The sequence below is a fragment of the Eublepharis macularius genome, chromosome 18 (assembly GCF_028583425.1).
Source record: "Eublepharis macularius isolate TG4126 chromosome 18, MPM_Emac_v1.0, whole genome shotgun sequence".
NCBI lineage: Eukaryota > Metazoa > Chordata > Lepidosauria > Squamata > Eublepharidae > Eublepharis > Eublepharis macularius.
The window spans coordinates 24127893-24155783 of record NC_072807.1 but is presented as its reverse complement, the minus strand read 5'-3'; the positions used below and the strand labels follow the sequence as shown (position 1 = coordinate 24155783).

Sequence of the window (27891 nt, the reverse complement as noted above, 5' to 3'; positions counted from 1 at the left end):
TTACAGGCTGAGGCCTCCAGGGCGCGATGAGGGAAGCTTTTCCGAGGCGCGCCTCTTCGTTCACCCCCGCGTCGGACGAGCTCATTGCAGCCTAGGCCGGAGAAGGTTCGACGGAGCGGCGGAGGGGGAGCGTGGCGGTTGAGGCCGTTGAGGGAGGGAGCCCCGTCAGGCCTCTGAAGGGGGCAGAGTGGCTGAAGGGCGCCTGCAGGCACCCTGGTCGGGGGAATTGCGGGAGGAGGAAAGCAAGCGAGCAGCGGCTGAAGGGGGGCCTGGAGACAGAGGGGAAGCCATTAAATTAGCCACTTTTGGTAGAGGGGAAAAGCAGTCAGGTTTTTTGAGGGGAAGCAGTTTGTTGACACCCGGTGGGGGGGGGGCACCCAATTGGGGGAAAGGATTAATTTATTGAAGGGTTGGAATAATAGGCAAATAGAGCGAGGGGTGTGTTTTTTTGTATGGACAGCCTAGTTTTGTATCTGAAGAAGTGAGTTGTGACTCACGAAAGCTTACACCCTACCACATCTTTTGTTAGTCTTATAGGTACTATTGGACTCTTGCCTCTTACCTACTGCTAGTTTTGTATGGATAGCCTGGTTTCAGTTGGGTAGGGAGGGTAGCAGTGGTTAGTTTCTTGGGGGAGGGAAAACAAAGAAGAGCAGTCAGTTAGGGTTGGGGAGAGACTGTATGTCCAAGCCTGATTTCTTGGGGTGGGAGAAGTAAGCATTAGTTTCTCAGTAGAAGGGGCAGGAAGCAGTTTTGTCTCTGGGGGAGGGAGCTTTACTGAACTCTAGGAATTCACTTATGTGCAAATGAATTCCTAGAGTATTCTAGACCCACTGCTAGAATACTCATTGGGTCTAGTATTCCAGACCCAATGCTAGAATACTCATACTTAGAAACCTGAAAAGCTTTTCTTCAGTGTTAAGCCTTTATAAGGAAAAAGTCTGCATTTCAAGGAGGCAAGTGGCAACAGATAAGTATTTATGTATTTCAGAGGCTCTAGTCCTAGGTCTTGAACTGAATGAGAGAAGGAGCATCCGCTGTTTTGAGGCATGAGAGGATAGCACACTGAACACCAGCTCTGTTACACACTATTTGCTTCCTGACAGATTGGAGCTAGCAAGAAAGTCGAACCCCTATGCCTGTTGAAGATGAAACACTTGGCATGGAGGACGACACTGGCAGGTCTGTTTACATCACGGACAGCCCTGAGATGGTCCTCAGGTTCCTCTGGCAGCCACCTGCTACAGGCAGAGGTGGCGCAGGATACCTGCACAGCATCGGGCCAGCAGCGCATGAACCCCCTTGGGATCCAGATGCTCTCCAAGGGTCTTCATGAACAGATTTTTCGAGGTGCTCAGGTGCATTACTCAGATGAAGATGTCCAGAAAAGCGTGGAACACTTGAAGAAGCATGACCTGTGGGGAAAAGAGACCTCCACTGTTCCAGATGTGGAGCTGCAGCTGCCCCACATGTACGGGGCCAACATAGATGAACACTTCTGTATTTTGGCGCAGAAGCAGAGCCTCCCATATTTGGAGGCTGCCGAAGAGCTTCTTGAGAGTACGCTCTCCCCCATGCCTCAAGAGTGGGCTTGGGAAGTTGGGTGGACACGATACGGACCTGACGGGGAGAAGAAAATGGTGGAGTTCCCTGATGAGCGGGCAATGGTATTTGATGTGGAGGTATGCGTGGAAGAAGGGCATTGCCCCACACTTGCAGTGGCTGTTTCCCCAAGTGCCTGGTAAGATAGAGATAACTTTGGTGCAGGGATGGGACAGAATTCTTATGCCTACAAGTGATAATGTGACCAATGCCCTTCTTCATCCTTTCCCCCTCAGCCCCATAATCCTTCCTCAGCCGCCCTGTTACGCTTTTTGGCTTGCAGTAGGCCACAATCTTTTTCAAGCTCCAGTCAGTTCGCATTTTAGGGCCTTATGGCACTATCTTGCTGTCTCTTCTTCCTGAATTCTTTTTGATTGCAGCACACCAGTGGGAAGAGAGAGGTTCCCACCTAGGAATTTCCTGAGCTGTTGCGCCAAACCAGAAGAGTGGTCATCAGAACCCCTAACACACACTTGATGTATCATTATGTGTGGCTTTCCCTTGTTTACACTGAGCTGTCTGTACTGATCCACAGAACTCAGTCTGGTAAATAGGTTGCTGAGGCATCAGTGTGCGCGGTGCATGGCTGTTTGTGGGGCTTGTAGAAAAAGAGTTCATTATACTTACTTACTACTTTCTGCATTTAAGTCATGCCTAAGACCAGTTTTCCTTCGTGTTTGCTTGTTTATCTTCATTGTTTTCCGGCTACATTGTTATCCAATGTTTTATGCTGTGTTTTCTGCCCATTGCGCAATTTGCCGTGAGCCTGAGCAAGAAAGATGGACTATAAATGAAGTAAATAAAATCAATTAAATAATTTTCTTCACTTATATATATCCTAACTTTTACTCCAAGGGGGACTCAAAGCATTGTTTTCTTCTCTTCCATTTCATCTTTACACCAACGCTGTGATGTAGGTTAGACTGAATGTGTGCAAGCGGCCCAGGGTAAACAAGCAAGCTTCATGACAGAGTGGGGATTCAAACCTGAGTCTCCCAGATTTTAGTCTGACACTATAACTACTATTTCACACTGATAACCCACACACACTTTGCATACATGTTCAGATAGAGAAGGATGAGCCTGTATTGTATCTGATAAAGGCTGCTTTTCCTCTTTTTGTCAACTGCTTAGGAATCAGATGTCACAATTTGGTCTTGGACTATAGGTGTGCAGTATTTTATGTTTCATTTTTAGAAATCTTCAATATTTGTCTCCTCGGTGTGTTTGGGACTGCTTCTTTCCTTGCTGTCCTAGTAGCATTTTAGCTACTAATGTGCCTGGGTTCTCTGTATGGTTAGCCATTCATATGAACGTGACTTCTTCTAAGTATGCATCTGTAATTGGCCAGAAAGAGGTTTGGTGGTCTGATGAATTTCTCATCAGGATCACACAGAAGAGAACAGCAGAATCCTTGACATATTTGCTTAGAAAGACCTTCCACTGAATTCAGTGGAATTTTCTCGTTTGCAAATTTCAGGCGCACACCCTTAAAACATGAAGGCTAAAATGGCAGGGCCTGTGCGCAGTGGCACCAGCAAGCTCCACATTTAACATGACTGTGGTGCAGTTCCTTTGTAGGCTGGCCAGGACACTTTAGTCCGCTCTCCACTGCAAATAATGAAAGGCTGATGCTTTTGCTTTGCAGGTACTCATGGTGCAGCAAGCGGCTGCTAGAGCAGAGATACAGTTGGTCCAACCAGCTGACTCTGGCTGACCTTATCCCTCTGGAATCGGGCAGCAACTTCCCGAAGCAGGACTGGCGGGAGAAGCTCGTGGTGGGTCACAACATCTCCTTTGACCGGGCACACATCAGAGAACAGTACCTGATTCAGGTGAGACCGCCTGACCTTGAGATGGACATGTATTTATTTTCATTACTGTAAGGCTTGGTGAACAACCGTCAGCAAAAAGGTACAATATACAAATAAGTGCTTGTTATATAAAGGATTTATGTCGGTGTCAGTAGGGGAAAATGCAGATAAAAGGCCCAGTTCCTTTTAACAGGCACTGCCCAATACATTGTCCCTACTGCTGATAGCTAAACTTTTGTTTACAAAGTCTGTGTGCCTGCTTTTTGTTGATGCTACAGACAAAGCAGCTTTCTTTCACGTTTGTCTGGAGGGGGAATTACAGGTGTTGCCTCTTGTCCTAAAACCCTGGCTTCTGGCCTCTTCTCTGCAGTGTGCTGTTGGGAGGGGGTGGTTTGCAGGAGAGCTGCTGACCCCGCCACACTCCTCTTTTCTTGAGCAAAGGTTCCAGGCCCATCTTTTCAGTGGACCCAGGAGCCTTGTGGGAAACAAGCGGGGAGGGATGGAGCTGCAAGGGGAAAATGGGAGGGGAGGGAAGAGTTATGCACCTTTTGGGGTTCTTTACTTTTGATATTTGTATCCCCCCTTTCAGCTCTCCAAATTGGCTTACAACAATTGAAATTCAATGCAGTACCTGTTCAGTACAAAATAACAAGGGATATATATGGGTGTGTGGGTGACAACTGATGATGCAGCTGCAGTAGGAGGGGCCAGAAGGAGTTGAAAGTGGACCTCCAGGGCTGGCTGATGGTAAAGACGTCCACCAACAGAAGCAGCCCTTTTGCTGACCTGTTGGCCCTGGCAGCTGATGACCTAGTCAACTATCCTTTCCCATATTGCTCTGCTTCTTCCTCTCCCCATTCCTCCCCCTACTTTGTAGAGGAGGAGAGGTAGCTTGGGTAATGAAAAGATGACAGGATGCAGTTTTGAGCCTCAGCCACTTCACAAGAACTTAATTTGATAAAGGGTAAGTTATGAATGCTTCCGTTATGCACACTCAGTGGTCCTTCCTGAAGCATCGACCTGGCTCCTGTTGATGGATGGGATGCTGAGCTAGATGTAGAGTTTAATTAAAACATTTTTTCTGCCTCTGTTCTCCCTGGAAGGAACTTACAAATAGACAAAACATAGCACCTGCAGGTAACACAACAATCCAGTCAGTAATACCGCAACAATAAGAATATAAAATAATCTCAACCGAGTCTGAAAACAACCAAATAACAATGAGCATCAGGAGCAATTAAAAAGCAGAACTGCATCTTGAAGCTAACACATAGGGCTGTTTGACAGTCTCTGCACATGGGCTTGCCTAAAATACCTTTTAATTCTCCATGCTGCTTCTCTGTTGTTTTCTCTCTTTATAAAGTGGTAGCCATATTAGCATGTTATAGCAAAATAAAAGCCCAGTGGCACCTTAAAGACTAATTTCAGTGTGAGCTTTTGAGAGTCACGGCCCACTTTTTGTCTTGCTACTTACGGTTCTTCGCATTAGTGAATTTGTAGAGTGGCAATGCTACTGTCCCTTTTCAAAATGACTGTACATTTCAGGGCTCTCGCATGCGTTTCCTGGACACCCTGAGCATGCACATGGCCATCTCGGGATTGTCAGGATTCCAACGCAGCCTTTGGATGGCAGCGAAGCACGGCAAGAGGAAAGGGCTGCAGCAAGTGCAGGAACACATCAAGAAGACGCGCAGCAAAACTGATGGTCCTGTGGTGAGCTGGAGAAGCAGGGGGGAGCTGCATGCAAACTCTTGAAGTCATTCACTGGGTGTGACCCTCAATGCGCCTCCTCTAGTTCATGGCTTGAATAGGAACAGTGCTAGACAGAAGTCGATGGTTTTCCAGCAGTGAGCCAAGACTGAAGGCAAAAATAGTTTTTTTTTCTTTTTTCCAGTTGTTGAAGCAGGTTCAAAAATAGGATTGTGGCTTGGAGTGTATGTGGCTTGAAGTTTGTATGCTCATTCTGCTTTCCTTCTAATTGGGCTTTGTAGATCTTTGTATTATTTTGGAAACTTTGGGTGGCACCTTCAGACCCTAGTTTGCCAATTGAGTTATCGCAGAAAACTCTGATCTCCTTGTCTCCCTTCCTGTTTGGAGGCAGCCTGCAAGGCAGGGGCAGAAGGGGAGGGGAGAGAACCTGCAAGCCTGAGACTCGTTCTAGACTTGCTCATGTAGATAGATGGGGAAAGAGATTCTTCTGGCAGAAGTGCTCCAAAGTGACACAGCAGGAAAGAAGGGGGAGCTGGTAAAATTCCAGATGGGAGAGAAGAACAGGTAAGAAATAAGGATTTTAAAAAAATCTGTAGTTTCCCATTCTCTTGATATCTCATCACTTTGCAGATTGCCTCCTGGGACTGGGTGAACATTAGCAGCATCAACAACCTAGTAGATGTTCATGCCCTCTATGTAGGGGGCCAGACATTGGAGAAAGAGGCCCGAGAACTCTTTGTGAAGGGAAGCATGAATGACATCAGAAACAATTTCCAGGTAAGGAGAGAATCTATTGGACAAGATCTTTTAAAGGAAGTGGCTCAACATGGTCTTTGTATATATGTCTCAGGTTCAGTCTGTGCGATTTCCCATCAAAGAAAGATCTTGAATAACAGGGCTTGGGAGGACTGCTGTGTATGATCTGGAAGCTGCTGCCAGTCAGAGGAGAAAATGCTGGAACAGTTTGACTAACAGTGCCTGGATATGAAGGTTTTAGGAGGAGCTGCCTTAAAATGTATCTTCTCATACTTCTCCTTTTCTCAAAGGACCTGATGACATATTGTGCCCTCGATGTCCAAGCTACGCATGAGGTATTCCAGGAGCAACTTCCACTCTTCATAAAAAGGTGAGATGACGGGGTACAGCCATATCGAGACACCAACAGTGCCGGAACTTACTTGTTGCTCTTGAGAGCCGCAAAGGGGAAAAATCTCACCTGGGTATTATTATATGTATTTATTTTAAATATTTGGACCCTGCTTTTCCTCCTGGCTGAAGGTGGCTTGCCAGTAATACTTAAAACATTACAGATTAAGACTGAAAAAGAATATAAATCTCAAATACCTCTCTCCCTTTAAATATGTCTGCTGTACATACCCATAGAAAGTGCCCTCTGGAGATTTCTCATGAGGGGGGCTCCTGCCCTCACCTCTTCAGGGAGCCTATTACATATAGTGAGAGATGTTAATACTGAACCATGACTTAGCATTATTGGAGCAAGTCTTGGGCTCACATGCTCTTTCCTCCCCCTGCACACTCCAGTTCTTGCCCATTAGAACTCGCAGACTATGGATTGTATGTGTTGTCCAAATCGGAATTGGAAACCATGGTTCAGGTGTAACGTAACTGTGAAGGAATCAGAACATTCAAGGGGAAGAATGAGTGGTACTTGGGAGAAGAGGTACTTGGCAAGGCTGAGGCTTGTGAATGTAGTGCCACACCATGAACTGGCATTATGTGTGAACAGACCCAGTATCTCGCCAAGCACCATGATGTTTGGGGAGTGATGTAATTATTGCATGTGCCTGTAATTATTGCTCTGTGACCATTCTTCAAAATGCCTGTCTTTGAGATTGATCTTCCGTTGTGCAAGCTACTTTTTTCTCTTTACAGAAGACCCCCCCCCCAACTTACAGTGTTCAAATGAACAGTTGTAAATCATTGAGACAGAGACTTTATGATCATCTTTTGTAGAACGGCTTGATGAGAAAACCCTTTGCGTAATTATTTCCCCCTTTTTTCATTTTGTCTGGGCTTTTATCTGGTCTTACGGATAAAAAGCTTGGCTAGAAAAATAAATCGCCAGTTGACCGCATTTGAGAATGAGGCATGTAAAATTAAAGCCAAGAATTCTGGGAGTTGCATCCTAGTAAACGATACAGCAGCAAAAAGCGTGCACTAACGGCATGTCATACGAATGTGAGGGTGCTTGTATATTGCAAGGAGCAAGGGGAGGATACTGTGCAGGTCAAGTCTTATGGCATCCCCAGCCAGGGGCCAGCAAACTTCAGCAGTGATTTTGCTTTCACTGCAGGAGAGATTCAAGGTACAGCAATTATTTTGCTCCATGGGAATGACTGGAAAATATCCACTTATATAAGAGAAAATAAAGTGGTCTGTTGAGCGCCACCCTCAGGATGCAGGCTTGACCTGTTCCCTACCCTGGCAACCACAGCCACTGAAAATCAAGCCTGTTCCTATCTATATTTATGCGGACTCTGTCTGGATATTTTTCTTTTTGATTATGCCTTGTGGGGTGGATTTTTAGGAACTGTGTATTAGCGAAGAGTGGCGAATGTCTATGGTTAACAGAGCAGAGTCCGAAAGAGCAAGAGTCCAGTAGCACCTCTAATACTTAGAAAATATGTGGTAGGGTATGAGCTTTCATGAGCCTCAGCTCACTTCTTCAGGTATGTATGTATCTGAAGAAGTGAGCTGTGGCTCATGAAAGCTCATACCCTACCACAAATTTTTGTTAGTATTAGAGGTGCTACTGGACTCTTGCCCTTTTCTACTGCTACAGACTACCATGGCTACCTATCTTGATCTATATATTAGAGGCCAGTTGTTGCTAGCCAAGTAGTTTCAGCTGTGCAATCAGCCCTTTTTTGCAACTTCTGCTTCAGGTGTCCCCATCCCGTGACATTTGCAGGAATGCTAGAAATGGGGGTCTCATACCTCCCTGTCAATCAGAACTGGGAGAGGTACCTAGATGAAGCACAGGTCACTTATGAGGAGCTGCAAAAGGAGATGAAGAAATCCTTGATGAACCTGGCTGACGATGCCTGCCAGCTGCTCCACGAGGAGAGGTAGGTAGCACTAATATTGTGATTGGTGGAGAACCTTGCATGTGCATGGTGACTATGCAAACTGCCTTCAAACAGAACTGCGTGTTTAATAGAGATCCGCACCTGAGCCTCTGTCGAGCAGCTGCAAAGTCCGAGGGGTTGTGTGTGTGCTGGAGCAATAGGCAGGAAAGGGGATTTTATGTCCCCCCAGTTGTTTTTTTCCACCAAACAGTTCTAGCTGCTTGTTTGTCTGGTCTTAAGGGAAAAGCACCTGAGGGAGGTGAATTGCATGGGAACGATGACTGTTACGAAGGATTTATACTCCTTCCACCTGTCACTCCTTTGCTTCAAATCACACCCTCCCCTATCAACTTTACAGCTATTTACTTTATTTACAGTCTGCCTTTCTCACTGAAACTCATAGTGGATCGCTCAATTAAAAACAGTGCAATAGATTGTTTGTAATATACTATCAACAGTGGAATAGAACACATACATAAATTGGAGGGCAAAGCATTGCAACAAAGCTGGATTGCAAAAATGGAGAACAACGCAATAAAAACAGCATAATATCTACTATAAAAAGCAACGGAAACTGCTTGAAATTTCACTGATGTTAGCTATGAGCGTATTCTCTTTATAAAAATGTGATCCTGAATAACTCCTTTTTGTACAGTCTGTGAGGACTTGAGCCTGTTGCTCTGTCCTGAAAATCTGTAGTGTGTTTTGCCTTTACACCGAACCTTGAAAGTAAGGAACAAAATGGAGGATTATGACTTGAGAATGTTTGGAAGGCAATATTATTGTACCAAGGAGAAGATGGCTCAGCAAGGAGCTGTAATTGTCCCCGTCATTCGTGCTGGATGTGCCTAGATAGAATTGGGAGCTAATTTCAAACCAATAATGTCATTTGGGAAGAGCACAGCTGGAAGTCATTGCTAATGGAAATCAGCTGGAACCTTGAATAAAGTTCTTGGAGATAAAAAGGCTGTGTCAGAATAACCCACATGTTGTGTTTGTTATGGTGTATTGCACAGGTACAAGGATGACCCCTGGTTATGGGATCTGGAGTGGGACCTCCAAGAATTTAAGCAAAAGAAGAAAAAAACTGGGAAGAAGAATCAAGATGGCGATGATGAACCTCCCAAAGTCGTGGAAAATGCTTCTGTGCTGGAGTGGCAGGAAGGTAAAGTGCTCTCATGAGGGTGTGCTGGCAGGATGCCATGGCTCAGTGGCAGAGCACAGTGCTGTGTTGTGTAGATGGTTCCCAGTTCAGTCCCTGGCCTTGGCAGTTAAAGAATCTTAGGTATTAGGAAAGACCTGGAGACCCTAGAGAGCAGCTGCCACCCACAGTCAGTAATTTTCTCCGTGGTAGGAGCCTGAAATAAGGTAGAGAACCAGCCAGTGAAGGCCTGTTTTGTACTACACTGATCTATAGAAAAAGGATGCATTCAGAGAGGGGAAGCAAAATGAAGTTTGAGGAATTAAAAAACCTTTTTAAAAAATGCTGCAACCAGAGTGTGGTTGAAGGGTGCATAACAGTTACCTTGCTGAAGCTCAGCCATGCTGGATCTCTTCAGTGCCTGAATGGAAGAATCCCTTCTAAGAATCCTAGGGATACCACCTTGAGTGTCATGGATGTTGTTGGTGGTGGTGGTGGGGAGACAGGTTGGGAATACACTAAATAAACTAACTAGACCTGCTGTTTTTGATGGTTAAAAACTCAAAGATTTCACAGAAGAAAAGAAATGTATAATTTATGCTAGCAGCAAGATGCAGAATTTGTTTTCAGATTCTAATGCTTTCATTGCATTCTTCCATTATGGGCCTTAGATACTTGCCTTGTCAGTGAAAGCCTAGATAAGACAGAGCCATGTGCTTGTATTAAATTTTGCATTGGGTTGTAGGATCTGCAGGGGAAACTGGCTTCTGTGGGCTGTGCCCCTTGATGCGAGGCACAGTGCAGGCAGGGAATGACACGGCGCTCCCAGTGCTTCCAGATCCTTGAAAAATGTTTTTCTGGTTTGTCGTTTGGTGAAAACAGATCCTGGTCCCCCTACTGAAGTGGAGGAACAGAGCATCCCTGCCAGCCAGCTGTGCTTGGACCGCCTGAAGGAGACTGTTACTTTGCAGCCAAAGAGGATTCAGCATCTGCCTGGTCATCCAGGGTGAGTTCTGAAAGAAAGGAAGATTTCATATCCCATTACTTATGTACAGTCTCTGTAAGCCACTTCAAATTCACAAGTGTTTTATAAAAAAGTTACAATCACAAGTATAAAATAAGTCCAGTTAGAATAAACCTTGACATCCTTGCAGATGGTGACAATTCTCCAATGTCATATTAGCTTTCTGCCCTAATGGACAGGACTCCCGTGCTGCTGTCTGCTCTTTGAAAATGCCTCTTTCTCTAGGTCAGGGATAGAAACCTGAGGTAGGGCTGGAAATGTGAACCTAGATCTTTAGAAACTGGCTTCTGTGGGCTGTTTTTAGCCCTGGTAGAGGAAAAGATAGAAAGCAAATTTGAGAGGTAGCAGAGGGAAGCCGTGGCCCTGATCCACAATCATGCTTCACCCTGCCTGCTTTTCCAGTTAAATCATGTAGTGTGCCATCACTAGTGTATAATCATAGTGTGGCCCTTTAAAAAGGCCCGTTACTAAAGACATTATCCCCCTCCCCCCCCACGATTCCTATAGATGGTACCGTAAACTGTGTCCCCGACTGAGTGATCCCAGCTGGGTGCCTGGCCCAAGTCTCATCAGCTTGCAGATGAGAGTGACCCCAAAGCTCATGCGGCTCACCTGGGATGGTTTTCCACTGCACTACTCTGAGAAGTACGGCTGGGGTTACCTGGTGCCAGGAAAGGAGAGACCAGCAGAGGATGCCCCTGGTGACCAGTCACCTGCGTGCCCGTTCAGGTAAGAACTTTCTGTAGCAGCCAGCTAGGATTTATTTAATATTGTGCTGTCCTCATCTGTGGCAATTTACAGAGTAATGCCAGTGAGAAAAACGATTCCCTGCTAGAGTTGCCTACTTTTAAACTGGTCCCTTTAATATTCCAAGTTCTTTTCCAAGTTAAAGATAATAGAGGGTCATATAAATAATAAATATTAGCTTTTTTGTTTCAGTTACCCCAGTATTGCCATTGCCAATGACTATGGGTTTCAAAGCAGTACCTGCAGAGGGCAAGGCAGAGCTCCACTTAGGTGACACCTAGCCCCTTTCTTATCTTAATATTAGGTGGCTCTTCAGCAAATAGCAGGCAATGTTGTTTACCTCCTTGCCGGGATGAGTTTCAGTTTTCCATTTCCACATGTTAAGCCTCTGTTAAGGGGACAGGAAACTTTTCTCCAGGCCTGTCGCCAACCTTAGTTCCCGTCCTTTGGAGCTTGCAATCTACATTTTTGTAGAGGGAGGGGAACATTAAGGGAAGGGGAGAGATCAGAGGAAAGGAAATGCAGTTATCCATACTTGTTTTTCTGGACACGTATCTCCCCTCTCATTCTGTGTCTCAAATATTGTGGGTTTCAAACCCCCTTCATCTGGAGCTGTCATTTCACAAACCAATAGTGTGGTCTCTGCAGAAGACTGTAGTTGACTCTGCTCCTCTAAGACTGCATGTGCAGCATCTGAAGTCCCACCCAAGAAATTACTCTGGCACATCTGGATCTAGCTTCATCTGAAGCATGAATACGGGATCATGGCCTGGTAACCTGTTGCCTGCAGCATCACAGTGACGCTGGGCAGGGCTAGAGAAACATTTTTGTTTATGAGAACCAAGTCCTGCCAATATTAAGGAAATGTTATTTGTTGCTAAGCAATGACATTGCATTTTTTTGATCCTGGGTGCTTGGGCAACAGGGATTTTTCTAGACCTGATGCTGGCAAATTAGATTAGGTGCCAGACGCTCAAGATGTTTGATGGACGTTGCTGCCCTCGTAGGTGTGATTGTGCCTCATTTGCGCACACCTCCCTCCCGGGTAATACAGCGTCTGTCTTTTCAGATTCAGAATTAAGCAGCCAGGCCAACTTCCTAGTTCATTTCTGCAGGCAGGACGTGAGTAACGGCTCAGATGTGATTTAAAGGGCCACAAACTCTCCTCCTGCCCCCTGTTTGCAGGGTTATTGAGCATCTGTACCGGGAACATTGCAAGGAGAAAGGCAAAGAGCAGCCTGACTCACTGGATGCCTCTCTGGATGAAGACCTTATGTTAACAGAAAACAGCGCTGTCTGGCAAAAGGTACCACTTTTAGGAGTTGAGATTAACCATCAGTTAGGGTAATGAATCACATAGTCCGACTGTTTTGTGCCACGTCAGATAACAGATGAAGGACTTTAATGAATGGATATCGTTTAAAAACAAAAAAACCCAAATGCTTCCCGAACATAGAAAACTAGCATATGAGCTTAGTGTGAAGGCCCGTCTTGAACAGACGGTCAGGAATGTGAACAGTGATATGAGTTGATATGGGTAGGGAGAGTGAGCCGGATGTTAAAGAGGTCTCTTCCCTTCTTGCTAGGTTGAGGAGCTCGGTCACCTGGAGACAGATGTGGATGCAGATCCTGCAGCCAAGCCCACGAGAAAGGTATCGGCATACTCAGCTGGGAGAAAGAGGGTCCATTTGTGCATACTGCATATTGGTCAAGCTTGTGGGTAGAGAGTGTCTTCCGGGGTGTTTGATAAAGTCTGAGTATACAGGGCTCCCTCTGTATAGTGTGGGTCTAGTTCCATAGAGGACATGATAAGAGCAGCCCTTGTGACGTGTTCAAAATTCTGTTCTGTGGCCTAGCATCCCTTGAGTTCTGTCATTCTAGATGGAGCACTGGGCTGTTTTCGTTTATGTAAAACGTTTACAACCCCTTCCCCAGCCTGTTTTCAAAGTGGCTTACAGCAGCAGAGAAAAAACTGAAGCTACACTTGTGTAGAATCAATAAGAGAATTAAAAACAATATCTCATAACTAAAAATTTTAGTGGCTAGTTTAAAAATACCTTTTCTGCAGCCCTTCAAGAATCCAGGCTTAACAGATCAATCCTAAGCAGAGTTGCTCCAGTCTAAACCCATTGATTTTATTGGGCTTAGGCTGAAGTAACTCTGCTTAGGATTGCACTGTAAGAGGCATAACTCCTCAGTTTCAAAGGTACTGGTGGCTGCAGCTTTGCAGGATTTTGAGAGGAACGGCAAGGGTCCTAGGAAAGATTGTGAGAAGCCACTCTCATGTTTGGAGGTTGGTGCCACATGTCTGCTGTATTAATAATTGTAGAGGAAATAAAGGCTCTCTGGAGTGGAAGCGAAGAATGTCCTGCTTTTAGCCCTTTAGGGAATACATACCTGGACTTTGTTTTAGTTACAACAGTCTGTCTATATGAGGGGATTATTAGGTGCTTCCCACACTTGAAGTCTTTCGTTTTTGTACATTTTGATCTTGTCCAGTTAATTCAGCATTGATTGCCTCTAGGATGAGGAGGGGTCTGCAGAGAGTCCTGAATATCACCATGGCAATGGTCCTTACAATGATGTCAATATTCCTGGCTGTTGGTTTTTTAAGCTACCTCACAAGGTGAGCTTGGTATTTTTTAATGAGTATTACTCATGCATAAGTGGGATTTCACTGAATCCCAGTGGCTTTTTGTGATCTAAAATCAGAAAATGTGTTGAAGCATGTATGCCAAAGATTGGCATTTGTGATATATGGAGATGTTGTCCGAGAATTCTTTTGATGAGATTGGCTTCTTTGTTTAACACCCTCGTGGAAAAGATGGGGAGGGGGAAATGTTTGTTCTGTGGATGTGTCAAACCAAGTCCCTGAGCACGTAGCATTTGATTAGAGAGCCTCCTTGTTCCCTTCCCTTGGAAGCTGAACATTTGTTTCCTGTATTGGAAAAACAGACACATGAGTGTTGTAGCTCAAGTGTGCTTATGCGATGCACCTTATGACATTGGTTCTCAAACTATTGCTGGACCCAGTAGTGGTTCACGACTGTCTTGGAATGGGGGGGGGGCAGGGGAGGGAGGAGAGAAGGAGAAGGAGCAGAGTGAGGTAGAAGAGGATGCTGCAGGAGGCTCAGTGGCAAATGTGGGTATATTTCCGCACAAGGTGCAAAATGCCCATGACGTACCGCCTGTAGCTCAACAATGCTATATATTTATAGATCCAGAGGATTTATAAATAAACATTAAAAATGGAATATAAACTTGCAGGAATCTGACATTGCTTAACATTATTTTATGTTGGGAAGGGAGAAATTTACTTTTCGAGGGAGTCTTGTAGTTTGAACTTAAGTAACTAAGTTATGTTACCAGATTTTACTAAAAATATTATAAAATGCAAATGCAGCTGCTTGCTGTTTGCCCGTCCCGTCGCCCTCAGCACTAGTTGGCCAGGACACTTGAAGGCAGGGATTTCTGCAGTTCCTGAAGGTAACTGGACAGAACCCCCTTCGCTTGCAGAACGACCAGTGGTGACAAGACGTGTTTGTAAATCTGCAAACAGGAAGGGATATTCTCATGACATTGGCTATTTTGGCGCTCCTGTTCCGAGTCCGAGCTCACTCCTTTTCCCTGCTGTTAAAAGGACGGGAATGCCAACAATGTTGGAAGTCCGTTTGCCAAGGATTTCTTGTCCAAGATGGAGGATGGAACCCTGCAACCTGGCACCAGGGGCTCCGATGGGACACGAGCTCTGGAAATCAACAAGAAGGTCTCCTTCTGGAGGAATGCTCATAAGCGAATCAGGTAGTTTGGGTGCCCTACTGTTCAGCTGCAGATCTGTTTTGCTGCCAGATATTCCCTGCCGATTGCTGTACATGGCTGTAATCCTCAGTCCTCCACTCTGCACTGAGAGGATTCCAATTCTGCAGTCAAAAAGCTCGACTGATGCATATTTTCTGCCATTAACTTGTTCAGTTCACTTGTCTGGTGTGACACTATTCACTTTTTTGTGGAACTGCTTGCCGAACAGCAGGTGGGAGAGTGAACAATTATTTATTGTTGTCATTAGAGATGTAAATTTTCTGGAAATGTTGAAACCATAGAAATTTGGAGGAAATCTGCAAAATTTATTTTTTAAAGAAACTTATTTTTTTCTTTAAAGACATAAAATGCATCATTCATAAACTTGCTAGCATCATAATTGTATTTGGAAAATTAAAAAATGTAAATGCCTTAGTTTGGGTAAAACTAAACTGCAGGTATATTGAATACTATAGAGAAGTGAAAACTGCAGCGTTCTATCTTACTTAAGCCTATATTGCTGTGAAGTAGAAAAACATAAAAGTTGACAATAGAAACCATACATTGTGTAGAAAAACAAAAGATTTGGACTTAGAAACAGTCTGCATAGTGTCACATTATTAAGAGCTAGCATAATGAGTTTTAAAGCTAACATTTTTTAATTTGTAAAGTTTTATAGTGTATTATTGCCGCACAGTACCGTGTCATATTAACTGTGGACCTCCTTAGCGGCATTTTCACACTAAACGTCCTCAAGAAATGTTACATCTTCAGGTATACATAGGAATAATTCTTGATATCACAGATTGCCTTGCATAAATATCTTCATACTATATTGTTCTTAGAAAGCATTTTGGGTGACTAATGACTAAATCCTAAGCAGAGTTACTCCATTGACTTCAGTAAGCTTAGACTGGAGTAACTCTTCTTAGGATTGCACTGTATTTACTCCTTCCCAAACAGAAAATATTATATAAGAGTGGATTTCAACATTCTCCAAAATGTCCTGTTTCAAAAAACAATCCCCCAACTCTACTGCCCAGTATAGATGGGTCAGTGGAGAGAAGGGGTCTCGTATCATTCGTGCTGGGAGACAAAAAGGGCAAGAAATGGCTCGAGCGTTCTGAGCAGAGGGAGGAAACCCCTGTTTCCTACTTCCTTCAAACTCCAGTGCAAAGCGAGAGAAGCTTTCCCTCCCTCCCCCCCTCCCTCCCTCCCCCAACTCCAAGTCTTCAATTTTCTGAGAACCTGAGCATAGCTCTGATCTTCCTGGGATAGCATACGGGGTGCTCTTCTGCCGTGCTTGTTTCCAGACGTATTTCGTTGGATGCCTCCCTTTTTTTGTTTTTCCTTTGGCAGTTCACAGATGGTGGTGTGGCTGAAGAAAGGAGAGCTGCCTCGATCCGTGACCAGGTACCTCTATGGAGTCACCATAATGGTTCAATTTACTGCATATTTTGACAGCATCTATTGAGTCGTATCTCTTGATTTTTCAAGCCGTATTTGTGGTCATTTTTATTCAAGCCTGTATATCTCACTAGTTATCAGTGCTGTGCCTGCTTATGTGTAGCTTGACTGGGCAGGTCTCTGGAGAGGCAACACAGAAGTTTTCTAAATAATCTCATGTTTTGAATCATGTAAAGGTGTTCAGGTAGTGGGATGCGCTTGGGGTGAGGTGGAGAGAGAGCGTCAGGGGAGCACAGAATCTTTCCTCCTTGAACACCATGTTTGAGGCTCTGCTTACATGTTTTCACATTGTGTCTCTGCAAAACCTTGGAAACTTGAGTGGTAAGGCAGTATAGAAATTCGTAAGTAAAGCCTGAAGCTTAAAATGTTATAGTTTTTAAAAATCAAAAATATGCCATTTCTCAAGAATTGCCACGAGATTATTGTATTCCAAGCACATTTCATTGAGGCAGATTAACAGACGTCTGATGGCAGGGCTGGGTGTGTGTGTGTAAATTTTAATGCACAGATGCTGAGCTACTCCTCAAAGAACCTTTAGACCCTCTGCCCACCCCCCTCCAGCACTGTGTCATTCCAGCAACAGCCTCGGTTGTCCCTATCGAGTGGCTGCTGTGCTGCTTGTTGTGCTTTTGAAGGGGCTCATCCTCACCCTCTTCCAGGCATCCCGACTACGATGAGGAGAACAGCTACGGGGCCATTCTGCCTCAGGTGGTGACTGCTGGGACCATCACTCGCCGGGCTGTGGAGCCCACCTGGCTGACGGCCAGCAATGCCCGAGTAGGTATCTGCTTCTTGCCAAAAGCTTTGGTTGGGGCTAAAATGCGTTAGTGATGAGACCTAGAAGAAGTGCAGAATTCCCTTGAATTCCAAGTAAATGGAATTCTCAGGTATGAGAGTTGGGTATAGAGCAGGATGTAACTGTCAGAGATGATTTTCCAGTCCAGGGAGTGTTTGGCTTTCTCTTCAGGATAGGCTGAGCCAAGAACCCAAGACGGGGAAAGGAAGGAGGGTGCCCACTTGTTTCAGAAGAAAAGTAATGTGTGGCCTGGAGATGGGATTGGCCACAGCACTTTGCCTTAGATCTACGTGGTAGCAAATATAGAGGCCAGAGTTTAATGTTTGAGTGGCTCTGAACCATCTTGGGCTCACTCCGGTGTGTTTTCATGTCTCATGCCATGACCTCTCCCCCCCCCCCCCCATTAAGTGTCTCTGATCTCTCCCCATTTCCCCTCTAACAATGTAATGTAGATTACACACCTTCTGGGTAGGCAAATATCACTTGGTGCTCTGTAATGCACCAGGTTCAATACTCGTACAGTCAGTTGAGTCAGCAGCCTTTTGTAGATGTGCTGTTTTCCTCCTTAACAAGATTTCAGCATTTCTGGTGAAGCTGTGTATGTGTCCTTGCGATGTGCTGTTTGCAGAATCACTCCGTAGTCTGGCAAGGAGGAGGCAGACTACATAGCAATTAGCTTAGCCAGGGACATGGTGACAGCGTTGTCCTCCATTTCTTGCAGGCTGACCGGGTGGGCAGTGAGCTGAAGGCCATGGTCCAGGCCCCTCCTGCCTACCACTTGGTTGGAGCTGACGTGGATTCCCAGGAGCTTTGGATAGCAGCTGTCTTGGGAGAAGCTCATTTTGCTGGCATACACGGTGAGTGCCTTCGCCTCCATGTCTTCAGTGTTTGGAACTGATGCTGTCTTGGTCCATAAAGCCTCTGCTGTTGCTCCTCCTAACTGCAGACTTGATAATCAAGTGAATGTCGGTAGGGAAGGAAAACAGGGCCATCCACAGGCTAAGTGTCTGTGTACTTGGGAATTTCCTACATAGGCAAAAAAAGAAAATTAGATAGTCAACCTTTAGACGTGATTATTTCTTCATATGATTTCTATCCCACCTTTTGATCCAGAGCATCCCAAGGTAGCTTATGCAGAAAGTACAATTAATACAGTTTTGGGGATGCTTCCACCTCCTCTGACATAGCATTGCTATGGGCACGATCCCGCCCAAACCCTGGTTATCCTTAAGTCCTTCTTGTTAGGAGTTTCTACAGACGTTGGAGACTCATTATGGATGCTCAAAATTAATGTGTAATTTTTTTAAAAGAAGGGGAAACCCTTCCCCTTACACCTTGATGAAAAATGGCCTCTTGGAATGTAAGAATATAAGGGACTAGGAGTTACGAGATGAAAAAATGGTTTATAAAGTGAGAGCTTAAAATGTCTTAGAGGAGATTTGGGTGGGGGATTTCCCTAAAGTTGATCTCCCTGCTTCCTCAGTGATTCTTTCTGGGCCTCCAGCTTGTTTAGCTCTAACTAACTATTGATAGATCCTGCCCTCCCTATGTGTGCCTGCTTCTGTTTGAAGCATCCCGACATCCTGTGGGTACTGAGTTCCATAAAACACGTTGTGTCAAGAAGTGTCTTTCCTGAACCAGTTCCTCTTTAGTTTATCAGAGTTCTGATCAGAGCATAACTAGACTGGGAAGCGCAGGGAAGACTTCCGCTGCTTGGCAGGGGCTCGGGGGTAAAGGGGGGGGGGGGAGTCTTGGAACTCTCGTGTCTGAGTCAGTCCAGGAGGGCTGTTTGTGCACTGTATGCCCAAAATTACAGTCGAGCGTGAAGGTGCCCCAGTTCTACACAAGGATAAACTGAAGCATAGGCTCTGCGTGAATGATGGAACCTGGTGTTTCAGCATTTCATGGTTTATTATTCAGGCTGTGGGGAGAGGCTGGGAGCTAAGCAAGTCTCTGCCTCCTTTGTCAGTTGAAATTTCTTTTGCCACCGTTGTGGCTGCTCACTGTATGCTCTTCACATACTTGTAGGCAAATGTTTGCCTTTTTAAAATGGAAAGCTGAAATTCCCTGAAAGCATCCGGTTCTGTCCTTTGTTTGGAATCTACTTGGTCCTGCTGTGCCCTGAGGTGCCTCCTAAAAACTTGCTTTTGGATTGAATGAACCCTTCCTCTTCCCATCACAGGCTGCACCGCCTTTGGCTGGATGACCCTTCAGGGGAAGAAGAGCAATGGCACAGACCTGCACAGTAAGACGGCTTCCACCGTTGGCATCAGTCGGGAGCATGCCAAAGTGTTCAACTACGGGCGGATCTATGGGGCAGGGCAGCCTTTTGCTGAGCGCCTCCTCATGCAGTTCAACCATCGCCTGACACAGCAGCAGGCCAGTGAGAAGGCACGCCAGATGTATGCCAGCACAAAGGGGATCAGGCGGTGAGGAAACCAGTTGGAAGCCATAGATTGTCATGTTCCTGCTGTGTGGCAGTGTTGTGTGGGCTGCTGAACATAACTAGGGTCACTAAATAAAGGTGGTCAAAAGACCATTGGGAAGAAAAGTTCTACAATACTATAGTGCAACAGTTTATAAATCTTTTCAAGTGATTTTAACAATAATACATGATTACATCATATTACATATTTCTCATATCATTTTTCAACATTTTTCAGCAATCTTATCATTCATAATACACAGAAACAAGAGTCCTCTGCAAGAGGACCTGAGGGTGTGACGGCAGTGCAGCAGGAAAAGTCTTTAAAGACTCAAAATAACGTGTCGTCTTTAACTTTTTTCTTTTTTCCTTTTTTCAAATTTTTCAAAAGCCAAGATGGAAAGGTACGTGGCTGGTCCAGAGATGAAAGTTGGAAAGCCCAGTGGTGGTACTGAAAGTCAGTGTTGCTTGGCATCTCAGCTTAGTGAGGGTGGAGGTAGGAGCCATCTCAGGCCTGTAACTGGAGATAGCAGTGATTGAATCTGGTGATCTGCTGTTGAGACTTAGCCTGAATAGAAGGCACATGTGCAGTCAGCTACCATCTGCTTCATGGATCAAGGAACAGAATCCGCAAGGCTGACTCCAGTGTTTCCGGGGTACTCCTGGCGAAAGCGTTGTCTACCCAAATGATCCCTCCTTGTTCTGTAGCAGGCACATCAGACAAGGAAGAGAAGGGTCTCTGTCTCAGCTCCGCCACTGTGTACAGGCATTTTCTAACTCTGTGGGACCTGGCCTGAGGGGGTGACTGGCCTGCCTTTTGGCCCCGGTCAAAGTTCTAGTTCTATATTGATAGAGAATTCAGGGAGTCCTCTCAAACTTCAGAGCGTGTAATGTATAGGCTAAACCGTGTGTTAGTACTGATGCCCAGGGTGGATTGCTTGGAGCTGTTGCTCTCTGGGCACCTCATTGAACCGCACTCAGTTGCTCTGAGAGCCATCTTGTGTCCTGAATCACACTGGAGCTGCTGTGTCCGTGGCCCTGCCAGGTGTTGAACTTGCATCACTTCTTGTGTGCCTTCTGACTTCCTTCTCCTCCTCCTTTTCATGTAGCTGCCTCCTGTCTGAGGATGGAGAATGGCTGGTGAAAGAGCTGGGCATCCCCGTGGAACGGGCAGCCGACGGTTCCGTGTCCTTGCAGGATGTGCGGCAGATACACAGAGAAGCAGGGAAAAGGTGAGGGAGGGAAGAAAGCTTTTGGTTGCAGGCAGATCATGCTTGAGCCTATAGTTAGGGCTCTGTCTGTTGGGTGCTCTAAGAGTCCCTGTGCCAAGGTCACAATTTTTTGTTTAATTCTCTTTATCACTGGAAGTGGCAATAGGCTTCATTGAATGGCAGCTCTGTCCCTCGTGAGTGCTGAAATCTTAATTGGTCACCATTGATTTCTGACGCTTACCAGGCTTTATCTCAGGAAACTGTCCTCTATGCTTTCCCCTCTTCTGGTGTGGCATATCCATAGCTTGGGCTGCAGCCTTTTCCCTTGCTTTTCAGACATGGCTTCAAAACTGACTATTGCAGTAGCAGACCCCCTCTTTCGCCTGAAGGAGATAACTTGAATCTTGTGGGCCAAACTAGATGTTTGGTGCAGCAGCCCCTGATCTAGGAATCCAGGTTGCCACGAACCATCTACAAAGGAGTGGAAAGAGGGTATGATTTGTAGCAGAGATGAGGCAGGTGTGTTGGGGGTTCTGTCCAGGGACAGAACATGTGGGGTGAGAGGTATGCAGAGAACAGTGATTGGCACCTCCTGCCTGCCCTTCTCAGCTACAAACAGTGCTCTTAACCTGGAGCTTTGCATTGGCTCCTAGACTGGATCTCCTGCCAGATATCCATCCGGTTTGACTCATGCTCTTTGAATTCAGCATAAAGGGGGGGCGGGGGGGGTGTGGGGTCCTCTGATGCCCAATAGTGCCTTTATGGGGGTTGCAAGGGAAGAGAAGCATGAGTGACCTTTGCTTGCACAACCATTGGATTGAGCCTATTATTACTGGGTTCTCTTTAAAAAAAATAAGACTAATAATCTTTTTAAAACAAACTAACTGAAGAACCTTTTTTACGATCTACAATCACATCTCCAAAAATTGCCTTAGTAATTCTTACGCCTCTCCGTTTATGGTAAGTTTACCATTCTCCTTAATCCTCTTGACAATTCTAGGAAGCAAATAGAATGAGCTCCATGACTACGAAGTGTTGGTTCTGCCAGGTGTTAAAACGTAATTATATATGTAATGGAGATAGAATTAAAAACTGTGGAAATGTGTATCAATGTAATTAAAGAAGTGTTTAATTGTCTAGCTGCATTCAGAGCCCTAGACAGCCTCTGAACTTTTAAATCAGGAACATTATAGAAGTTAGTGCTGAATCTTGTGGCTGATGTTCGGTCTCATAATAGTGCCCTAAGCTCTTTTTAGGAGAAGGTGGGCTGAAAATGTCTTCAGTAAACAAATGTTGCGCCCTGACCTGGCTAGCCCAGGCAAGCCTGATTTCGGGTACTAAGCAGAGTCAGCCTTGATTAGAAATTGGATGGGAGACCTCCAGTGAAGATCACAGTTGCAGATGCAGGCGATGGCAAACCTCCTCTATTAGTCTCTTGCCATGGAAACCCCTCTCGGCATTGCCATAAGTCAGCTATGATTTGACAGCAGTCTCTACTATCGAACAAATGTTGCAGGTCTAGAAAGAAAAAGTGGGACGTGGTGCGCCAGCGACTGTGGGCCAATGGGACAGAGTCCGAAATGTTCAACAAACTGGAAAGCATCGCCATGTCGGAATCGCCTTGCACCCCAGTGTTGGGCTGCCACATCAGCAGAGCCTTGGAGCCGGCCGCTGTCAAGGGCGAGGTGAGAGAGAACCTTATTGAGGTTGAATTTCATCGTTTCCTTAGAAGTTGTTGATCCCCCCCGCCCCATCCCCAATCACTGTTTTGTGAGTGGTTGTCAGCCTGCTTTGTGAGTGCCTTTTTACTGAATCGCCAGTATTTGGAAGTGAGAGACGCCCTTGCAGTCTGATGGACAGCAGCCTGTAATAAAAAGCTCTGTGTGAATTTTTCCTGGGCCCTTTCTCTGGCTGCCTGTAAGGAACAGCTCAAGTTGAAACTCTGCTTCAAAGCGAGGACCTCTTGTATTCTGCCTGTACAGTGCATAGTGATGCTATTCTGTGTCCCTGGGTGCACTGCATTCAGCATTTTGTAGTGCAGTCTCTTTGGGAAAGAGAAGGCAAAAGACCTGCAGTTGTGGAGTGATCCCTTCCCTCAGATCTGTAATGATAAGGAAAGCCAGAATCAGCATGTTAGGCTGCATCTTTGGGTGAGATGTTTGGCAGTCTGCCCTACAATCTCTTCATCTAGGAGGCTATGAGCTGCATCCTAACATGGCTGCAGTTAGTAGAAATCGCCTACAGGCAATCAAGTGGGAAAAATTTATACAAAAGTAGTCTGATCCCCCCCTCCCATTTATGAAACAAATCGCTGATGTAGGCATTACGCTTGTGAAAATGACAGACGAGAGTAACTTGTGCTGCTTGCGTTGATGGATCCAGTTTTCTTGCCACCCAGTTGCCTCCCCCTACTCTTGCTTTCCCAGTGTGTGAGGTCTATGAGCAGTGAAAATCTCAGTTGCCTGAAGCTCTGAGCAGCTGTATGTCCTGTGTGTATGAAGTGGTTTGTGTCTGTAATAGAAGCCCCACACCCCTTTGGCTTTTTGCTGTGTTCTGCTCTTGCCATTTTGTGAATCTTAGAAGCCGAAACATCGTCCCATGCACCTCTGCCAAGGTCACGTATTCCGCCCCCCCCACCTTTCGCAGGAGTGCTCTTGATGAACAAATCCTTTAGTAACAATCACACCGGCTATTGTTTAGTGCCCAACCTAGACGCAGTTGCTCTGTGGAGTGATTTACACTCTGTGCCTTATCTGAGAGCAAAGCCTTGAAAGTGGTGTGACCGACAGAGCCAAGTCTGTCTTCTGTTCCACATCTGCCAATCCCCTTTGTACTTTGGTGGCTCGACAGGGAAATCTACCAATGGTAATCAAGGAGGGCGGAGGAGCTGAGGGGAAAGGAGCCATTTAACTGATATTTGAGCCAGAGAGGTTTGAGGTTCCTTAGACAGGTTAGGGATTCTGTTCTGTCTCTTGTCACTTCAGGAGGAAGTGGGCTGTTCCGTGTGGTTGCCTAGTGTGCCACACACTGGCTGATGCTTCTCAAACAGTCTTCCAAGCTTATTTGGAAGCTATGGGGCAAGGCAGTGATGTGTGAGTTTTAAAAGGCTAAAGTAAAGAATTTAAAAGGTCAGGAAACCTGTGGGAAAAGAGCTCTTAAAGTCCAAAGCAGTCTAGCAGTTACTGGTGTTCTCTCTACTCTGAGACAATATATACTATTAAGAATCAATCTCTCTCTCTCGCTAAGTAGGTTACATTTGTATAAAGGTCCTGAATATCCCCCACTTTACTTTCCCTGCACTGTAAAATAAACCTTTCTCTTGTTGTGTTCAATCTCTGTTTTCTTCTTTGGTATTAAGGGTGGGAAAGGTGCCAACTAGGTTTTACCAAGACAGAGGTGAGGGTACTGGAGGTGGCTAGCTGTAAATAGCGCCAAGCACTGGCAGGCCAGTAAATTGGAAGGACAGTGGTATGTGGCTGTGGGGGGGCAGGGGTCCCCCCCCCAAGTATTTTAATGCCCCAACTCATAACACCCTGTCATGGTGCAAACGTCATCATTGGTTCAGGCCCCTCATAAGTGGGCAAAGTGTATCTTTTCCTTCCCCTCACTTCCTTTGGATTCGGCAAACCCTTATTTCTATCTGAAATACATACAAATGTCCAGAAAATGATGGCTTTTGGTCTGCAATACCCACAAAGGTGCAGCCTTGACTCCTCGATACAGGAGCCGTAAGTATAGATGCTTGATGACCATAGTCTTTACTGGAACCTATTTTGTTTTGAATTTGTGTCCTCCCCATTTATCTTAACGTGCTTAACTAAAAAACGAGCAGAAAATTCATTTGCTGACTCCCTAAATACCAGCTCTCACGTTATACTGCAAGTCTGTTAGGTGCTGATCTTGTTGCCCAGCAAGGAAACCTTGGCCGTAATACGTTCCAGCACGAGTCTCCTTGCTTGTCTTTTGTAAAGGGAAGTCTTCTTTGGCAGTCTGACTCCCATTTGCTTTGTTGTAGTTTGTCACCAGCAGAATAAACTGGGTGGTGCAGAGCTCCGCTGTGGATTACCTGCACCTGATGCTCGTGGCCATGAAATGGCTGTGTGAGGAGTTCAGCATCAACGGCCGCTTCTGCATCAGCATTCACGATGAAGTGCGCTACCTGGTCCAGAGTGAAGACCGCTACCGGGCAGCTCTAGCCCTGCAGATCACCAACCTCCTCACGCGGTAAGCGTTTGGCAGGCTCCTCTTTGAGGCGTATGTTTGGGGGTGGGAAGTCATGGAACGATCAGAACAAGAATGAGACACTTTGCCCAAGTTGGTGGCAGCTTGAGCGGCATCCAGTGGCAGCAGCTTGCATGGGTGGAAAGAGTTTGAATGGCCTTGCTGTATGAACTCCTTGCATGCATTCTGCTGCTGCTGAAATAAATACAAATAATTTGAAATCCCAGGGGCAGGAAATGGCCCTTACGCTTCAGAGCTTGCTTGCTTAGAGCCGCTTCTTTGTTGTGTCAGCAAAGAAAACACTTATTTCCAGGGCCAAACATGGCTTCAGAGCTGGAATACAAATGTGATGCCTAGTGTGCCTATATTTTGTCATGAGAACAAAGTATACCAATCACGTGCACTTGCCCCCCAATTATCTAGCCTCTTAACTGGTAAAATACGTATTTGGAAAATTCAGGAGTTTAGAGGACAAAGGAAATCTTTCTCCACAAGTTTCTCACTCAGCAATATGGCAAAAGTTTATGCACGTAATGTGCTTGATGCCTGTCATTTGTCAGAGTGGGGGGTTGGACCTGCAGTTGATAGACTGGCATCTGCCACCTGTCCTGTGGAAGGAGGAGAACGCTTAAAACGACCAAGTATGTATGTTCCCCTTTGTTTGCTTTCAGGTGCATGTTTGCCTATAAGTTGGGTCTGCAAGACCTGCCTCAGTCAGTGGCCTTTTTCAGTGCTGTGGATATCGATCAGTGCTTAAGGAAAGAGGTTACTATGGACTGCATCACTCCCTCCAACCCAACTGGAATGGAACGGAGATACGGCATCCCCCAGGGTGAGTGCCTACTGTTCTTTTACCCTTGATGAGCTAGAACCCCTCTTCTCTACACAACTAGTCCAGGATTTCTGTTCTGCCCTGTGTGCGCGCGCGAGAGAGAACGCAAAGCATTCCAGTTGCCCTGTTAAGACATTTTTATTGCACATTTTCAGGCAAAAACTAACAGGAACTTACAGTTACCCTGCCCTCTTAAAGCCTGTCTAGAAGTTATATCCACCCAATGACTGTCTTCCCCGGCCCCAAGACAGAACAATTATTTATCACCAAAGCAATGTCATTAAAAGAAGACATAGACTAAGGGAGAGATCCTACAACTCTTTGGATGTATGGGCTTCCCCCACCCACCCACTAGTAAATTAAACCACATTTAAAGATGGTGAATCTTCTATTGCTTGGCAAATTTGCATTCAGGGGAAGAGGGAACACGCAAAAGAGAACACTCAAGCCTGCTCTTTGCCCGTGGTGGCGGAATTGTCACCATCTGGCCTCCCCTTGGCTTCCACGGCCCTCTTGGCCACCTCTGGCTTTCACATCTCTTGCTGCTGGTGCTCTTGTCACCCAACCCCTGCCGATTCTTTGCTGCAGCTTAGGGGCATGCCAGAGTGCTGCAAACTCTTCAGGAGGAGAGCTTGTCACATAGGCAGCAATTATGCTCAGCACTTGACATAATTGCTCCTTTAATTGATGTGGATTAATGGGTGTTTAAACAACTTCCAACTAAGGCTTGTTAATTATTTACTGAGATGCAACAGTGTGTGTTCTAACTATGACAGCTTTGGAAGAAAATCATCACAGGGACAGTTTATGTATTTTATTAAATTAAGCAGCCAGGGGATCCCTTTTAAACTAAGGCAAAATGCATTTTAGGGAAAGGACAATTAATAGGTCCCGGCTGTGGGAATATCCTTCAGTGGCTCTCTCAGCCTCTGAACACAGAGCACATTAGTGAGGGAGAGACGGGTGCCAGATGTGCAGACAGCAGAAGCCTCTGCCTGACTAAAAGACAAGACCAGTGTGTGGCAGAGAGAGAGGCAAGTGGATCTGAAGTCTCTTCACACTCTGCACTTGCTTTCAGGTGATGCTCTGGATATATATCAACTTCTGAAAATAACCAAAGGCTCATTGGAGAAAGGAAAATAAGTAATGAGACATTAAAGGCCTTCAGTTGGGGAATCCTGGGAGCAGGAGAAATGGCCTCTCTCAAGCAGCCCGGCCTTGACTCGTTGCTCGGAGAGGAAACGGTAAGGAGAGTGGCGGGAGCAGCCAGCTGTAGCTCCAAAGGCCAGTCTCTGACTCAGGGCCCTACAGGAGACAGGCAGGCAGTTCTTCAGCAGGCTGCTGTGAGACCAGCATTCAGGGAATCTTCTGTCAAGATGGTGGCGGAATAGCTTGTGTTAAAGAGAGGCCGTCTTTGTTCACAAAACCCACTTGGGCATAAATATGTCATTCTTATTTTTTTCGTCTTCTCTTCTTTTTGGGCTCCTGGCTGTCACTGGACTGTGCTGATGCAATGCTCTAAAAAAGGGGGGAACAAAGGCTAAATGTAGTAAAGTCCTGGCACAAACAGAGATTGTTTCTCACTTACACCCAGTTCTGCAAGACAATTTCCCTAGAAGTCTGAATTTCCAAGTTTCAGGTTTTAATAATTGGTATTGTGCCCACTAAAATGAGAAACAGAAAGGCTGTTCTCATAAATCCAGAGGCTTTGAAATGCAGCACCCAAAGAAAACTGCCCCATGGAACTGGAAAGCAGAGCAAGTTGTGGGGGATGAATTTGAGAATTTCTGGGTGTAAAGAACAACCTTACCATTATGTAGCATCCAAAAAACAGTTCTTTAAGTTCAGAAATTTTGAAAATCAGCTGTATAGAGGAATTGGTGAGCAAGCCTTATTCTTGCCTCCCACCACCATAAGATCTTTCTCCTCCTGGATTGAATTACAATTTCATGTGGGTGGGGACAGGAACCATGAATGGTTGCAAAGTATATAAGAAAGACTGTTGGAACACTTC

The 27891-nt window shown here is 45.6% G+C and overlaps 2 protein-coding genes across 5 annotated transcripts in view; one reads left to right on the top strand and one right to left on the bottom strand.

The window, feature by feature from the left end:
* POLG (DNA polymerase gamma, catalytic subunit) lies at positions 1-27332 on the top strand. Of its 3 annotated transcripts, none has more exons than XM_055002377.1 (23): positions 1-105; positions 1107-1741; positions 3251-3437; positions 4962-5129; positions 5757-5903; positions 6173-6252; positions 8033-8215; positions 9232-9380; positions 10239-10362; positions 10888-11109; positions 12313-12433; positions 12714-12779; positions 13652-13753; positions 14768-14928; positions 16285-16338; positions 17052-17169; positions 17910-18045; positions 19371-19617; positions 20723-20845; positions 22341-22509; positions 24840-25048; positions 25717-25877; positions 26956-27332. In XM_055002377.1, the coding sequence occupies exons 2-23, from the start codon at positions 1149-1151 to the stop codon at positions 27018-27020; spliced, it is 3585 nt and encodes a 1194-aa protein (XP_054858352.1). In that variant the 5' UTR covers positions 1-105; positions 1107-1148; the 3' UTR covers positions 27021-27332. The 3 variants fall into 3 exon arrangements, with proteins under 3 accessions (XP_054858352.1, XP_054858351.1, XP_054858350.1); XM_055002376.1 differs by having other exon boundaries at positions 992-1741; XM_055002375.1 differs by lacking the exon at positions 1-105 and adding an exon at positions 139-537 and having other exon boundaries at positions 992-1741.
* Positions 27294-27891, bottom strand: part of FANCI (FA complementation group I) — a 32028-nt gene continuing 31430 nt past the window's right edge. For both annotated transcript variants that reach the window (XM_055002374.1, XM_055002373.1), the window contains one exon: positions 27294-27395. In XM_055002374.1, the coding sequence (XP_054858349.1) occupies positions 27330-27395 (66 nt within the window). In that variant the 3' untranslated portion in view covers positions 27294-27329. The remainder of the gene's footprint in view (positions 27396-27891) is intronic.

Excerpts from the sequence above, each read along its gene's own strand:
- POLG (XM_055002377.1), top strand. The coding sequence starts at position 1,149 with ATGAAACACTTGGCATGGAGGACGACACTGGCAGGTCTGTTTACATCA. Across the intron at positions 10,363-10,887 it reads CATCTGCCTGGTCATCCAGG|ATGGTACCGTAAACTGTGTC; the intron begins GTGAGTTCTGAA and ends CGATTCCTATAG. Across the intron at positions 18,046-19,370 it reads TCATTTTGCTGGCATACACG|GCTGCACCGCCTTTGGCTGG; the intron begins GTGAGTGCCTTC and ends TTCCCATCACAG.